Raw genomic sequence first — 17,408 nt, 5'->3', positions numbered from 1 at the left:
ATAACTGCTTTGGAGGGTGGGCTCTATGGCATTCTTTTCAGTTGAGGCCTCTCCCCTCCCCAAACCGTGGCTAAATCTCCAGGAATTTCCCAACCTGGAGCTGGCAATCCTAGTCAGGACTGGCCCCAATGAGTTCCCCACAAAGGCCTGGAAAGGGCCTCCTGGCTTTGCCTTTTTACTGACAGAACCAAGCTTGGTTGCCTAGCAACAGCCACTGAGGGAAAAGTTAGTCCCACAGGAGCCAAGCAGGAGAAGTGTCTTCATCAGGAGAGACAGCTGTTTTGGCAGTTTATTCTGACAGGGAACGGTGACTGAGGTGGCAGTGGGCAGGGAAGAGGAGCTGACCCAGCACCCAGCAAATGGCATGCGAGTACTCTTGATTGGCGATTGATGGGCCAATGGCTGATGGAGAACACAGAACAGCCAGTGGGAGAGCTGGAAGGTGCCAATGCATTAGGACAATTATATATATCAGATTACAGCCTTTTAAGATTGTCCTGAATGCTCTTCTGGAGAGACACAGATAAACTCTAGATGTTTAAAACTGTGTTTGCATATTATGATAACCAAACAGTATATTATGTAGATCAGAAAGAGTTAAGCAAGTACAGGGTTAAAATCACATGGTAGTTGTGTCTGGTTAATAAATATGGACTGAATGGGGAATCAGAAAATACCTGTATGATATTGGCTTTCTGAGGACTAGTCTCTCTATATTGTGCCATTCGGTTGGACTCAAAATGAATAGGTTTTAACAGTGTTGTACACACAAATGTTATTTTGCATTAAGGTTTATGTGTGTAGCCTTTCAGTACATCAGCTTCCTCACCACATATGATGCACAAATTTGATGTTCAAACTAGTATAAATTTTCACTTCTGCTGAAATTCTAGATATGAAGTTCAAATTAGAATTAATCAATTTTCTTTTGGATTTCTTGTGTTCTTCACTTAGGAATACATGGTTTACAGGAAACATACATACATGCGGCTAGATGGATCATCAAAAATTTCAGAGAGAAGGGATATGGTTGCTGACTTTCAGAACAGGTATCATTTTTAATTTTAGTAATTGTGTTGATGGGCAGTTTCCAAACTCCCATTTAAGCAGGCCACTGCTCCCCTCCAAATTTGTTTCTTCATGTTAGAACTCATCTTGACTACTTGTAGCCTTTGGCATGCTACATTTTTTCAGCTTCTTGATATATGCCAGAATCCAATAGGATTGCACAGAGTTCCACTTCCACACTGGGTCTTTTCTGGCCCCTCCCCCGCCCAAAGGTCAGACCGCTCTCCAGGCAACATGGCAAGAAAGGGATGCTGCCAGGAGCAAGAATCAGCAACATAGATACACAGCACATGCATGGAAATACTTTTCTGCTCACACATAATGGCCTTTGGATCCCAGTCTTACACTGGTGATCAGCACAGTTGTGGTAATGACTCCTATGCTTCCCTTTTGGGAATTGCCACATTAACACAAATATAAGATATTCCTGCTTCAGAATCAAATGTAGTACACAAAGGGGCTGTTGGCAGTTAACCATTTTGCCAGATGTTCCTCCACTCCCTGTATGATTCTGCCTCATACTCAGCTATTTAAAGCTAGAGTGCATTGCGATAATGGTAACAGAGACCTGGTTGACTGTCATAAGTCATGGCTAGGCTAGGCAATGTTTGCCCAGGAATTTTACAACTCACAGTTACTTTATAATGTAATAGAAGCCGCATCATTGGTTGATTCTTTCTTTTCCCCCACCCCACATCTGGCCCGGAACTTCAGTTTCAAGAGAACCGTGTAAGACACTTAAAGCCTTTACATATTTTGGAGTTTGGTTAACTAGAGTTTATAAACCTGTGAGGATATTTTGGTTTTGTTTTTAAACTTCCATATAAAAGTGACAGCCTCTTGTTCTGCATTGCTTTGATCTGCATCTGTATTTGTTAGGAAAGTAATTGTTGCACGTCACAGGTGGGTTGTTTTGGTTTGGAGGCTTAAATGCTAAGGCCTAAATTCCTGATAAATAGGTTGGCATCTCATAAGGTTGAAGCCTTTTGTAAACAATGAATGAAATAATCTATTTATGTTTGTCATTATAAAAAAATCTCTGACTGCGCAGTTCACTGCAATGTTATGCTTAATAAGGCAACATCAGAGACTTAATTCAGTTGGCTTCTCCAAACGATATTGGTCTCCATTCACAAAAGTAGAGTCTTCTCACTGCCAAGAACTAAAGTACACAATGTGGACTACTGCTCATATTGTCATGGGTGTTGCCTGGGGTTGTAAACTGCAGTTGTGAAGCTCAAATAAGATCTGTGCAAGTATACATCAGTCCTGAAATGTAAAAGTCCTCCAACATTTTTTTTTTGCAGTTAGTATGCAGAAAAACCACTTTATGCTGTCACTCAGTTTGTTTCTCCACCCAAATCCCTTTTGCACAATAACCTAGAGAAAGTACTGTGTGAATTGTAAGGGCACAGATACACTTTGTAGTAATTTCTGCAATAGGTGCAGTGCCAACAAATCAGACAGCAGTTTAGAAATAACTGCAATAAATATATCAGCGCATTGCTGAGTTACACAATCCTCTCACCAGACCAATACATTTCAACAGGAAAGACAGTGTCAATTTAATTGTTTATTTCAGTTATTGGTTTTTTACCTTATTCTGTAAAAAATTATGGTGGTTTTGCCTGTTTTAATTGGCTGTTCAGTTTTTTCTGTCACGTCGGACAAACATCCAGAATGCTGAGAACTCGGATTCTTGAACATAAATCAAAAATTAGGCATGTCTTGAAGTTCTTCCATACCAGTGAATTACCCGTCTGTATCACAGGACAGCACATATAATTCCCCCTTCCTCCATGTTATCCTTGCAGCCATGATGTGAGGCAGATGCAGCTGAGAGACAGTGAATGGCCCAAGGCTGAGTTTAGGATCTGAACCCAAGTATTGTGCCACATTGGCTCTCAGGTTTATCATTGTCAGTGTTATCACCTTCCAGCATGATGTCATTAGCTCTAATTAGAAAGAATCATCCAGTCACTGGCTGCAAAGGGGGGGGGAGCAGTAGGCAGAGATGGGAGGATGCCGCCTGCAGAAGAAGCCCCCTTAGAAAGGGGAAGTTGAAATAAAAATCTTTTAAAACGTTTCAAAGCAGAAGTCTCTCCAGGCTTGGATGTTGATACAGATGGCAAAATGGTTACTTAGAACTCACATGCAGTTTTCTGTGTGCTGCCCTGTGAAAATAGATCTACGGTACCAGTGCTTGATAAGACTAACCAGAGGAACATATGTCCTAAACGTACTATCTAAGCCTCAGAAGCTACTATGTACCACATAGGCAAACACTCTGTGCATGAATCTTTTGAATGTTAAAATATATGTTAACTGTGCTAGCACTGAGGAATGAAAATCATGAATGTAACTGATACTATCAGCAGAAATGTTTTCTTAGTGTTTATTATAGTCTCCCTCAGAGATCAGCAGTTCATCTTGTCAGATGTTCTGCAAAATGGTATTGATGCATGGTACAAAGAATGGGGCAGGTTGGGAGTGTGGGATCAGTTTGAAATCAATGCAATATGCAGCCAGGCTACACAAGATTTATGAAGTTACTTTGAGATGTGCTTTCAGGAAGAAAAAGAAATCTAACAGCTGTGTTAGGAAGATTGTTTTCCTGCACATTCATTGAATTCTTTTATAAAGTACTGTGCTTTCTTATCAAAGTATCTGGTAGAATATTTTCTTTTTTGTAGCATTCTCACAAGCACATGCACACACACCCTAAAAATCCAGGACAGAGAGATATTTTTATATATCAGTTTATTAAATGGTCATCATTCTATGGCATTTTATGAAAAATTACTTTGTTGTTCAGTTGCACAGTCGAGTCCAACTCTTCGCGACCCCATGGACCACATCACGCCAGGCCCTCCTGTCTTCCATCGTGCTCCGGAGTTTGCTTAATTTCATGTTCGTTGCCTCGATAACACTGTCTAACCATCTCATCCTTTGCCATCCCCTTCTTCTTTGACCTTCAAAATCACTACTGAATCATTAAAACATGAATTGTTCGGGACTAGGTAAAACCAATTCAAATAACTATGTTGGCGTACAAAAGATTGCCTCATGTGAAACATCCTGATTTGTTATATGTAATGTTTGTGAGAGTGCTTCAATGCATTTTAAATGGAGCTTTTATTTTTCTTTTCTGTTTTTATAGGAATGATATCTTTGTCTTCTTGTTAAGCACAAGAGCTGGTGGCTTAGGCATTAACCTTACAGCTGCTGATACAGTAAGTAAACAGCTTGCTTTAAGTATGTTATCTTACCACCATACACTGTTCTGTAGTTTGAGTATCAAAATATTTGAACAAACTCTCAATTAAAATGTATGATTTGTGAATAAAATACATTGTTATTTAATTACTTCATTTATATTCCACCCTTCTCGCTGAGACTCAAGGCAGATTATGGGATATAAAGCAGTGCAATCAGACAACATAAGACAACCAGTGAACAATGCAATAGGAGGATTACAGAATTAGAGAACAATACGAGCAACAAACTATCTAAGGCAAAGTATACTATACACATGAAGCTGTCTTATGCTGAATCAGACCCTTGATCCATCAAAGTCAGTATTGCTTACTCAGACTAGCAACAGCTCTCCAGGGTCTTAAATCAAGGTCTTCTCATCAGCTGCTCCCTGATGGGGATGCCAGGGATTGAACCTGGACTTTCAGCACGCTAAACAGATGCTCTGCCACGAAGACATGCCCCTCTTAAAATACAAAATACAACATAAAAAGTAGATTACAAAGAATGCAGTAAAAGCATCTGCTTTCTGCAATAATCCCTGCAGTGAACTGTAATCCTATTCCATTATAAAGGTGTCCTCCTGGATTGTCATCACAGTTCTAATCACTCTAAAAAGTTCCCTCTTCAATATTGCTATTTTGTACGTTCTTTGAGATGACAGAGGTGGGAACCTTCCTGACCTCCTCAGGCAGGCCATTCCACAAAGTGGAAGCCGCAACAGAGAATGTACATGACTGGGCAGCTGCCAGGGTGACACCTTTAGAAGCCTTTGCTCAGGTGAGCAAAGCTGTTGCAGTGGAGTAACAGCTTGGATTTGGTTTTTGTATTTGTAACTTTTTCCGAAAAATTCCCTGACAGGTAATTTTCTATGATAGCGACTGGAATCCAACAGTGGATCAGCAGGCCATGGATCGGGCTCACAGGCTGGGTCAGACAAAACAGGTTACTGTGTATCGATTGATTTGTAAAGGCACCATTGAGGAGCGCATCTTGCAGAGGGCCAAGGAGAAAAGTGAGGTAAGAGGGGGAATATGTATGGAGCAATGAAATGTAGGTGGAATGGCAGGGAACTTGGACAGTGGCTGTCAATGGACCAGTTATAATCTTGAGAGATGCAAACAACTCAAATTGAGAATGAATATGCTGTGAAGAAAACAGCAACATCTCAATTGCCTTATACACTAAGTGTTCAAGGTAAATGCCATGTACTGGGTGTGGCAGTCACAAATTCACTGTTTGTTTTCTTGATCTCTTTTTGTTTTGTTTTTATTTGTAGTGCTCTGTGAGTTCGTGAATACATGGCTGTCTGATGTGCTTTAGAATGTTCACTGTGTTTATGGCCAGGGCTTTATTTGTGGCGGTACTCCCTCATATGGAGTGCCAGCACCGGAGAGGGGAATTGGTGGAAACCTGTGCAGGCTTAGTGTATTAGCATTTAAGCATGCATAACAAGATGTACATTTTTCTGGGGTTTTTTAAGGTTTCATTTTATATGAATATGTTCACGCTTTAAATATCTTTCATGTTTAGTATTAACAATTTATTAAGCAGATGAATGTACCCAGTATTATGTCTGGTTTTATGTTTATAATCATCCGTCAAATCTATAGCCCAATATAAAAGGGGGGGGGAAGTGCCTCATTCTGTTCCATGTTTCATGTTGGTAGCCATGTTGGTCTGCAGTAAAAGAGCAATATTTGAGTCCAGTAGAACCTTAAAATGCCAACAAGATTTCCCAGGTATAAGCTGCCTTCATCAGAGTCAAAGCTCCCTTGATCAGATATCAGAGGTTTCACTCTCAAAAGCCGAAACCCTGGGAATCTTGTTGGTTTATAAAGGTGCTACTAGACTTGAATCTTGTTCATCTGATCTTCGTCGTGGTCTCTATGCATCATACCGATGGGAACGGCGCCTGCGCCAACCCCGATCTGGGAAACTTCTAGAAAGCTCAAAGAGATCTGGGGCCCCTCCACCAGGCATGCCCAGGAGCCCCAGCATCCCGCCAGTTCTCTTCTGACTGCTGCGTCGATCAGTCAGATCTGCTCCGGTCTGGGAACTTCTGTGAGGAAATTTTTTCTCCTCAGCTCTTTTCTCTTTAGTCTTTTCTTCTTATCGTTGTTTCTCTATATTTTTCTTATTACCCAAAAAACCCAACAACTTAGTTGTGTGTTTTCCTCCGACAGTTGTCGGAACCCCCCCCCATTTCCCCCCCTCATGCTGCACCTGATCTATGGCAAAGCATTGGGGCTTTTTCAAGTGCTGTACCCGCTGTGGGTCCAAATTGGCACCTCCGGACGGACACTCTTTGTGCCTCCTTTGTTTGGGTGAATCACACAAGGCAGACTCCTGCACCCACTGTGCGAAATTTTCAAACCAGACCCGCAAAACAGGGCAGCAAGGCTACAGGTAGCTTTATTGGAGTCTGTGCTTCGCCCACAGCCGATGGCCTCCACTTCAATATGGCGTTGACATCGATGGATCGACCTCAGTCTGCGCCAATCGATCAACACTGATCGATACTGACAGATCGACCTCGATCATCAGAGGCTTCGGTTTCTACACCACCGGCGGCTTCAACATCCACCATGAAAGTTACGCCGCCTGAGAGTCGCTCAGTGCCCTCTACACCGATGGTGAAGAAGAAGATGGACAAGAGCCACACTAAGGTCAAACATAAACACCTTAAGACTGGCTCCAAGGCTTCTGTCCCCGGCACCACTGTTCTGGTTGCAACTCCAGCAACAACTGCTGCTTGCCCGGTGTCACCAGACCCTACCAAGGTGTCTGCCACCCCACCTGTCCTGCTCCTCGCGTTGCCCATCCAACAACCTCCTGTATCAATGGCAGCATCAATACCGACGAACACTTCACTGACTCTGAGGTGGAAGAGGTCCCAGTCTCTAGCTGCCTACTGGGTCCTCCTAGCTCTTGTTCCTCGGCTCGCTCTCGGTCTTGATCGCCGGTCGGAGCCGAGGGTCGATGGAGGCAGAAATGAAAACTTCATTGTTCTTCCTCCTGTGACAGCAGTTCGTCGCTGAGACCTCACGGTCAATCACCGCGGGCAACTGTGACTCCCCTTTCACTACCTCAACCTCCAGTGATCGTACCTTGGGATCACAGACAGCTCCAATACCTTTACAGCACATTTCCTCTGGCCTCCACTTTTCCTTGGCTGGCCCCAAATTGTCACCCAGAGCTGGACCAGCAATCGGTGAGATCACACCGGACCCATTCCCCTGTGAAGGAGAAGCGTCTGGTGAGCACCAGTTTGCCCGCCAAGCCCTCGATGCTGATGCCAGAACCTCATCTATCGGTACCGAAGCAGAATATCGACACCTCAGCACCGATAAACCCCACTACGATGTCATTTGCCACGACTTGGTGGTGCCCAGGTGCATGTTGCACCATCGTCTCCAGATGCATTCTCTCAAGGCTCAGGGTCTGACTCAGAGGATAATGGTTCTGGGGCTTCAGCCACTCCTGATCCATCTCCGTCGCTGCTGGTTGCAGACGATTTGCCAATCTTGCCTTCTGAAGACACCAGATCTTATGGCAACCTAATTCAGCGCATGGCACATAGCCTTGGGCTGGCCATCACTCAACCTCAACCAGAAGTCACTGACACAATCTTTGACATAATTCAACTTGATACCTCTACTGCAGTTGCGCTGCCAGTGACCCAAGTTCTTCTGCAAGCAGTGAAATCTCATTGGGACTGACCCTTTTTGAACCGTATTTTAACCCATCTCGATCACATGTATCGAATCCAAGAGGCAGGTGCAGAATTCCTCTGCGCTCACCTAAAACCCAACTCTATGGTAGTCAGGCTTTCTTCAAAAAGTAGGAAGACGCATTCAGCGCCATTGGACAAAGAGAGTAGGAAGCTCGATACCTTCGGCCATAGGTTCTACTCTGCGGGGGCTTTGGGCATCAAAACAACTAATTACTTAGCTTGCATAGGCCGTTACGAGTACTCCCTTTGGGAACAAATGTCCCAGCTACTTGGTCTCTTACCTGACCAACAACGTGATGAGGCTCGCAAGTTGCAGAAGGAGGGAATGATGCTCTCCAAACAGATCATAAACTCTGCCCAACATTCTGTAGACACAGCTTCTAAGACCATGACGTCTGCTGTCGCCCTCCGTCTCCATTCCTGGCTTCACATGACTTCCCTCCAGTCAGACACCAGATCATTCATTGAGGACTTGTCATTTGATGGAGCCGGCCTATTCCATGCTACCACTGATACGGTATTACAGGACATGGAGCCTTAAAGCATCCAAAAGTTTCGGGATCTCCTCTTGCTATTGTCCTCAGAGACCAAGGACGTGGTCTCGCTCCAACCGCAGGCCCTACAGCAGGCAATCCCCTGATGATTCCTGGAAGTCCAAGCAGGCTCGCTCCTCGTCTAGACCTCAATACACCCCACGGTCTAGATTTCAATTGACTCTGCAACAGAACAAAACTAAGTCGGGGGAAAACTCCTGTCATGGTCCCAGCAGGTGACCACCTCCTGCCGTCACCACCCTGGACGTCTGGTCTCATGAGAAGGCCAAGGGCGCCTTCCCAAGCCCCTTCAACATGCCCCTTTACAAGCCGAGAACATAGGTGTGATAACCAGGCAGAGAGTTCATTAAACAAAAGGGTTTATTGATACAATGGGTTAAGCCAAATAAGTCAAGGTGCTTTAAACAGGGTCTAACAGTGTTCAAAGGAAAATAAACAACAAACTAACGCAGCTAACAACTTCGCTTTACTGTTGCCACTTCCGGCCTACCGTCCTCAGTAAACCAGGCCTCCGGCCTGTGCCCACTCTTGTCCCAAGAGAGGTGAGGGATCTTTCCCTCAGCCCAGACTGTCACAACTTAGTTGTGTGTGACCAGACTGCAGAGAGAAAAGAACACAGTTAAACTGACAACCAAGTACATCAACAGTCTCTTCAGAGAGTTCCTCGAACCCCGTTGGTTGCAGCTAGGACAAGGCATCGTGGGCAATGTAGGCAGCTTGCCCCCTACTCCCAGGCAGGTCTCTTAGGCCTCCCTAGGCCCAGATCTCCAGGCCTACACAGATCATGGCAACTCCAAACAGTCTCTTTGACTCCCTTGTTTTTTTCCACCAGTCATCCTTATGCCTTGTTCAGTCCATCACTCGCCTAACTCCGTTTTACCCATCTTGGAGTCACATGACAACGGACTCTTGGGTTCTCTCCATCATAACCCACGGTAGAGTTTGTTCAGGAAGGGGGCCAGCAGGTGGCAAATGGCCACCTGAATCCGGAGTTCCCAAGAGATCCTTCCCCCAATAGAAAGGTACAGTCTCCAAATTAATCTTTAAACCCCTCTGGGTATGGGAAGTGCCACCGGGAAAAAGAGAGGGTCAGAAGGGGTACAAATGCGGTCAGTTTCTACTTTCTTTCTGCCCCGTCACTGTTCTCCCTCTCTGAGGCCGACGAGTTCCCTAGACTCTAAAATGGCGGATGGGCCTGAAGAAAGGCAAGCAGAAGGCATTGCAGTTTCCCGCAACAAATTCTTTGATACCCTGCAAAACCCAGAGTTTGTTCAGGAACCTCCGGTGCCACACTTTGTTCATATACCAACATCTCTATTTCTCCGTCTAGAAGCGCTTTAGCTCCTGGCAAAACTTGCCATAGAACCGGTTCCACCAGCTGAGAAAGGCCAAGATTTTTACTCCCGCTACTTCACAGTCCCAAAGAAAGACAGGAATCTCCGACCGATATTGGATCTCAGGTCCCTGAATGAATCCATCGCATACCGGAGATTCAGGATGGTTTCACTGCAAAACATACTCCCTCTTCTCACACTCGGAGTATGGATGGCCACGATAGACTTGCAGGATGCTTATTTTCACCTGGATATATTGCCAGCCGACAGGTGTTTTCTCCGTTTCACCATTGGGGAAGAACACTACCAATATTGTGTCCGTCCATTCAGCATTTCTGCAGCACCAAGAGTATTCACAAAGACGATGGCAGTGGTAGTTGCACATCTCAGATTGCAAGGCAGAATGATCTTTCCATACATCGATGACTGGTTGCTGGTGGTGGACTCTGAGCCTCTACTGTCCAAAAACATCAGTCACACCATCAACCTCCTGAGCTCACTCGGCTTATGCGTCAGTCACGCGAAATCGAACCTTGTACCAGCACAGAAAGTAGATTTCATAGGAACTACAATAGATTTGATCGCAGGAAGGCCGTTCCTCCCTCTTGTGCGGGCCCACACCCCGGCCACGTTTGCACGTCACCTCCAGACGTCGTCGACTGCTATAGCTCTCAAAATTCAGAGACTACTCAGCCTCATGTCTGCAACAATGGCCGTCATCCCAGTGGTGAGGCTCAGAATGTGTATTCTCCAGCTATGGTTCCTCTGGAACTTCAATCTGTTCCGGCACCCACAGTCCTTGCGACTCAACATGCCTGCCAAAGTCAGGAAATCCTTGGAGTGGTGACAGTCAATTCCCAATTTAACGTTGGGAGACCACCGATGTATCTCTCTGGGGATGGGGGGCACATCTTGCTAGACATTGTGTAGGATCCCCATGGGCCACAAACCTCCAGGGGACTCACATCAATGTCCTGGAGCTTCTTGCAGTTTTCTATGCGCTCTGTACTGTACTGATGGACAACACAACTGCCCTTGCTTACATAAACAAACAAACAACATCTCACCTACTGTGCCTGTTAGCTCTCAGCCTATGGGACTGGTGTCTCGATTACAGAGTGTGGTCCACTGTGACCCACCTTCCCAGAGTGCAAAATGTCCAAGCGGACGCTTTGAGCAGAGGTGTACTTCCCTTTCATGAGTGGGAACTCAACTGGAAATACCTACTCCCAGTATTCCGTCAATGGGGTTGTCTGCAGGTCAACGTATTTGCCACACGCCTCAGCACAAAATGTGCCCAGTTTTGCTGCAAGGGTGGAACGGACCCTCTGGCATTGGGAGATGGGCTACTGTGGATGGGGAAATTCCTGTTTATGTTCCCTCCAATCCCTCTCCTCACAAGAGTATTAGGCAAGATCATGCACCAGCATCCAGACTGTATTCTGGTGGCGTCTTTGGCCTCGCCAACCGTGGTTCCTGTTGCTCATCAAACTGTCCAACCGGACCTTTCTACATTTCCCACGGGAACTCGATCTCCTTCTGGCATCAGGAGGCCAGGTCCTGCATCACGACATCCCTCACCTGAAACTAACAGTCTGGAGGATCCGCAGAAACGTTTCTCGGATCGAATAACTTCGGTCCTCCTCAATAGTAGGAAGCCGACCACCCGTTCATCTTACACCTACAAATGGAAAAGTTTTCTCCAGTTTTTACATCCTTTTCCAGGTGATCCTGCCTCGGTTGGCTTACCCCGTATTTTCGATTTTCTTCTATCTTTAGCTGATGCGGGACTGAGCCACTCGTCTATTAGGGTTTGCTTAGCCACAATATCTGCTTTCCATGAAAGACTGGATAACACCTCATTTTTTTCTCACCCTGACTCCAGGCATTTTCTTAAAGGTTTGCTGCACCTTTATCCTCCATCCAGATTGCCTGCCTCTCCTTGGGACCTTACCTTAGTCCTCCATTGCCTCACTCAGAAGCCTTTTGAACCCTTGGCCTCATGTGAACTCAAGCTGCTCTCCTGGAAGGCTGCCTTTTTAGTAGCAATAACGTCGGCAGGGAGAGTGAGTGACCTTAGGACATTTCGTCATGATCCGCCGTACTTGACCTACTTGCCTGATGGGGTAGCTTTATCCCCTGACATCTCGTTCCTACCGAAAGTGGTATCTGACTTCCACTTGAATAAACGGCTGTTCTTACCCAACTTCTATCCTAACCCGCAGTCGGACATTGACCGTCTTTGGCATTCCTTGGGCGTTAAGAGGTCACCCCTTTTTTACCTGCATAGAATGTGTGCAACGCGTAAGGATCCCCATCTGTCTCCTATACTCCCAACTCCTTGGGATGTAAGATCTCGACTCAGAGACTGTCCAAATGGTTGGTAGAAGTCATTTGTTTCTGCTACCTTCTGGAGAAGACACCAGTACCAGTTCTTCCAAGAGCTTATTCTACCAGAGCAATTTCTACGTCCATGGCTTTTCTTCAAGGTGTACCCTTAGAAGAGATCTGCCATGCGGCCTCTTGGAAGTCTCCAAATATATTTATCAAGCATTATGTCCTGGATGTGCGTGCAAGCCAACACCCCCGTTTGGGCCAAGTGGTGCTCCAATCTGTGGTCTCCTGAGCGACTGCCAGAAGCCTCCTCCAGGTAGACTTGAGCTTGCTAATCTCCCATCACTGTGATGCATAGAGACCCCAACGAAGATAAACAGGTTGCTTACCTGTAACTGATGATCTTCGAGTGGTCATCTATGCATTCACACCACCCGCCGTCTTCCCCACTGCTGGCAGCCTTAGCACTCTATTGATCCTGAGGTTTCTAGTGGTCAGAAGGAACTGGTGAGTTGCTGGGGCTCCGCCCTCTGGGCATGCGTGGTGGAGGCACACGCATGCCCAAGGGAGGAGCCCCAGATCTCTTTGAGCTTTCTGGATGTTTCCTGGATTGGGGTCGATGCAGGCGCTGTTCCCATTGGTGTGATGCATAGATGACCACTCAAAGATCATCAGTTACAGGTAAGCAACCTGTTTTTTCTTATCACCATACCAATGCATCACAGTGGGGGGGGGGGGGGAAGTGTCTCAGGCATAAAATAATCCAAGACAAAAGGCTGATGGATTTGTTCTCTCCTGTAGATTCAAAGGATGGTGATTTCAGGTGGCAATTTCAAACCAGACACGTTAAAACCCAAGGAGGTGGTTAGTCTGCTGCTTGATGATGAAGAGCTTGAGAAAAAATGTACGTGTGGGGCCAGTCCCAACGTTAACCTATATTTCACTAGTTCTTGAAATCTTTCCATTCAAATGCCATGAACGTGTTTCTGTTGTCTGGCTTATTTCGTGTCAATAATTATAATGTGCAGTGGATGAAAGAGTATAGTTATGTTCATGCATGCATGCAGTGTCAGGGTTTTTAAAAGTAATTATAGGGTCCACATTTGGACTCCATTTTCTCCACTGTTTACTGCACAGTGCAACCTTATTTTGGGCTTATGCCCTACAATAAAGTACTACCAGAAGAATTGTAAACTACTGCAAAAGCTTCCAAATGTGAAGAGTAGGGACAATCCCACACCCCCGTCCTTACATTTCATACGTTTTAGAGAATGGGAAGATGGAAGGACATTACTTGTTTCTCACATACAGTATGAGTATGATGCACAGCAGAGACAGAGGGTAGTATATGGCTGCTACTAGTACTTGTTCTTCCACAGACATTAGCAGTAGCATACAGTGAAGATCACATGAGAACGGCAAGCCAACATTTTTTTTTTACAAACAAGCACAAGTCAGGACTGTGGACATAATGCAGGAGAGTGAAGACGACTTTTGTCCCCCCGCTTTGCCTTTTGGTGCATTTTAAACCTGTTGGGGGAGAGGCATATTGCCATTTTAAGCCTCAGTGTCATTTCCCTCTGTAAAGTGTATGCCAGCTTGTTTATAATTTGCTGTAACAGTATCGGTTTCTTCAGGAAAGAGCATGGCACAAAGGAATGGGATAAAGAGTTGTGATTAAAGGGGGAATCCTTGTTTCTTGAAAATGTCAGAGTTTTTAGCATCTGCAAAGGGAAGTCCTTCTTCACCAACCTTGTGGAGTTCCTTGAGAAAGTGAACAAGCATGTAGATAAAGGTGACGTAGTAGAATTGTATACATGGACTTTCAAAACACATTTGACAAGGTATCTCATCCAAAGACTCCTGAGTAAACTTAGCAGTCATGGGATAAGAGGATGGGTTCTCTTATGAATTAAAAACTGGTTAAATGGCAGAGAGCAAAGAGTAGGAATAAATGGACAGTTCTCCCAATGGAGGGAAGAGTGGGGTCCCACAAGGATCTGTATTGGGGGCGGTGCGATTTAATTGATTCATCAGTGATCTGGAACTAGGGGCAAGTAGTGTAGTGGCCAAGTTTGCAGATGATACAAAATTATTTGGGATAGTGAAAACCAAGGATGACTGTGAAGAGTTCTAGGAGGATTTCCACAAATTGGGTGAGTGGGCAATAGTGTGGCAAAGTTCAATGTTGGTAAGTGTAAAGTGATGCATATTGGGAGAAAAAAATCCCAGCTTCAAGTATAGGCTCATGGGGTCTGAACATATTGAGACTGAGAGGGGAAAAGATCATGTAGCCATAGTAGATAACTCAGTGGACGTGTCAACCCAGTGTGCTTCAGCGGTAAAATGGGCAAACTCTAAGGTAGGGATTACTAGCAAAGGAACTGAATGCCCCTGTATAGATCTATGGTATGGCCTCATTTGGAATACTGTGTGCACTTCTGGTCACTTTATTTCAAAAAGGACATTGTAGAGCTGGGAAAAGTACAGAAGAGAGCAACCAAGATGATAAGGGGATGGGAGCATCGTCCCTGTGAGGAAAGGCTGAAGATTCTGTGACTTTTCAGTTTAGAAAAGAGACAACTAAGGGGAGAAATATGATAGAGGTTTATAAAATTATGCATGGGATGGAGAGTGTTGACAAAAAGAACATTTCTCCCTCTCCCAAAATTCTAGAACTCAAGGGCATCCAATGATGGGTAATGGGCAATAGATTCAGGATGGACAAAAGGAAATACTTCTTTACATAATGAGTGCTTAATATGTGGAATTAGACAGATTTATGGAGGATAGGTCTATCAGTGGCTACTAGGCATGGTGATTACCAGCCATGGTGACTCCACATTCAAGGGCAGTAAACCTCTGAATACCAGTGCCAGGAATCAACATGAGGGGAAGGCCTTGGCCTCTGTGGACCTCCAGAGGAACTGGCTGACCACTGTGTGAGACAGGATGCTGGACTAGATGGACCTCCAGAAGGGCTCTTCTTAAGTTCTTATCCTTATTAATTAAGTTTTCTGATGGTTGCCTCTTAAACCAACAGTGCGCCAGCGTCAGGAGGAGAAGCGGCAGCAAGAGGAGACAAATCGTGTGAAAGAGCGTAAACGAAAGAGGGAAAAATATGCTGAAAAGGTACTTTCTGAACAAGCATAGGATTCATTTGTCCAATTACATCTTTAAATATCATGTTCAAGGGTAGAAAAGGTAGTCTGTTCCACTTAGGATAATTTCAAATCCTGCTCTGGTGGGATTTTCAGTCTGGCTGGGTACTGAGTGAATTTGATGGAAGACCTTTAAGGATGTGTTTCTGTTATTTTCTTAAGTGTCTTCTGTTATATATTGTATTTGTTCCCTTCACCTCTTGATTGTTTAAGGGTGGAAAGCTAATTAGTAAATCTCAGCTGTAGTCGCATCTCCTGGTGACAACTCCTTCTTGAAAAGGTGACTTTGTCTTATTTTGATTGAAGGTGCCTTTTGGAGAGAATGAAAATACTAAGTAGCAATTTTGCCTTCTGAATTGAATTTCCATGAAAAAAATGATATTTAGGAATGTGACTGCCTTTTGAATATTTTTTTGTTAAGAAATCCAGTTTAAATTTTTGGTTTTTTTCCTAACTTTAAAAACACTATTCTCCCTCAGTGGAGGAAGGTATCCTTGTATGGGTTGTGCCTCCTCCTTGCTCTGGGGGGCAGGCCATATGCAGATTTCTTGCAAAGGCTTCCACTGGGCTGAGGAGACACTCCAGCTCCACAGTCCATGCCGTGCCTGCTCAGTGGATGGACAAACTTCCACAGCTCTCCCACCTCACTTATTAAAGACACAAGCAAAAATACCTTAAAAATAGCCAGTGATGGAAAGTGTACCAAGTTGTCCCTGCTGAAACAATGCTGAGGACCGGCAGGGACAGAGTGGACAGCTGACTCTCTCCCTCTCTCAAGTACTAGAAGTGGATGGGCCCATCAACAAGGCCTCCTACAGCTCTTCTGAGCCAGAGTCTTTCACCCCATCAACTACACAAGGCCAGGAGGCCCCAGCAAGTACTAGCACTGAAAGGTGTTCTCCCTCTCCCCCATCTTCCTTGGCTGCAAGAAGAGACTCCCAAGGCGGGGGCGGGGTGGGGATATGACCAGATAACTTTTACTTGCTACCGGGAGCAGCTCTCCATTTCCCTTCTCCCACATCATCCCTGACAGGGCTTCACTTGCCCAGCCCTTTGTCCCTACATTATGCCTGTGCAAGAAGGAGATTAAGTACAGTTTAAGGGGGGAAAGGCATGAAGAAAAAGAAAAAAACAACAATACCACAGAAGGAAGGACGAAGGTTTTCTTCTTCTAAACCTTCCCTTCTTCCCCTCCCACCCCCAAATGGGATGGGGTGGGTGGGAATCCCACAGATCTAGCCATTCTTCAGAGGGGCCTGGCTCCTATTCCCTGGATCCCAGAACTATTCACACGAGCAGCCATTTTAGCTCATTCTAGGCTGGCACTCAGCTCTAGCTTCAGCCTCCAGAGCTAGATGCTCTGCCTCTCTTAGCCATTATGAGTCACTGCACTCCCATCTCAGCCTCAAGCTCCATGGTTCAGTTTAGGAAAAGGGGAGTGTACCACTCTGGCCCTAGGCTTTACAGGACTAACCACTCACCTACTGGCTCCAAATCCACATCTTCTGGTGTTGCGCTCCTCTCCCTTGCCAAAATACCGGCCAGCCCTTTTCCACTCCAAAGCACTGGTGGAGGATGGGCCTATCTATAGAACTGCCTACAGCTCAGTTCAAGCTGGTGCCTCGCATCACGTTAGCTCTGTATGTCCAGGAGGCCTTGGCAAGTATATGCAGCACTGTAGATTCTTGTAGGGTAAGCCTGATTTCTGTCTTGTTTTAAGTGCGATTTCTCCAAATAGATGGGGCCAATTCCTTTAAAGAACCCATGAGGTCCTAGACCTTGCCCTCAGGGCAAGTGCAGCCTTTGCTGCTTGTGTAGAGCATCCACACTCAGGGACAAAAAATCTTTTTAGGCCTTAGCATCTGACCTGGTCGCATTCCAACAGTACCTCCTTAGATCAAAAGAGTCTCTGGATTCTCTGGGGATACCATACCAGATGAAGCCTTCATGGAGATCAAGGGAAAGA

At 45.3% G+C, this 17,408-nt stretch overlaps 1 protein-coding gene across 1 annotated transcript in view; it reads left to right on the top strand.

Moving 5' to 3' along the window:
- INO80 (INO80 complex subunit) overlaps positions 1–17,408 on the top strand; it is a 106,893-nt gene that overhangs the window by 80,751 nt on the left and 8,734 nt on the right. Inside the window, exons 28-32 of the mRNA XM_015429521.1 lie at positions 955–1,049; positions 4,229–4,301; positions 5,185–5,343; positions 13,083–13,185; positions 15,325–15,413. Coding sequence (XP_015285007.1) covers positions 955–1,049; positions 4,229–4,301; positions 5,185–5,343; positions 13,083–13,185; positions 15,325–15,413 — 519 coding nt within the window. The remainder of the gene's footprint in view (positions 1–954; positions 1,050–4,228; positions 4,302–5,184; positions 5,344–13,082; positions 13,186–15,324; positions 15,414–17,408) is intronic.

The sequence above is a fragment of the Gekko japonicus genome, unplaced genomic scaffold (assembly GCF_001447785.1).
Source record: "Gekko japonicus isolate JY-2015 unplaced genomic scaffold, Gekko_japonicus_V1.1 scaffold251, whole genome shotgun sequence".
Classification (NCBI taxonomy): Eukaryota; Metazoa; Chordata; class Lepidosauria; order Squamata; family Gekkonidae; genus Gekko; species Gekko japonicus.
Note: the sequence above shows the minus strand (reverse complement) of the source record. Positions and strands in the feature narration are given on the sequence as shown.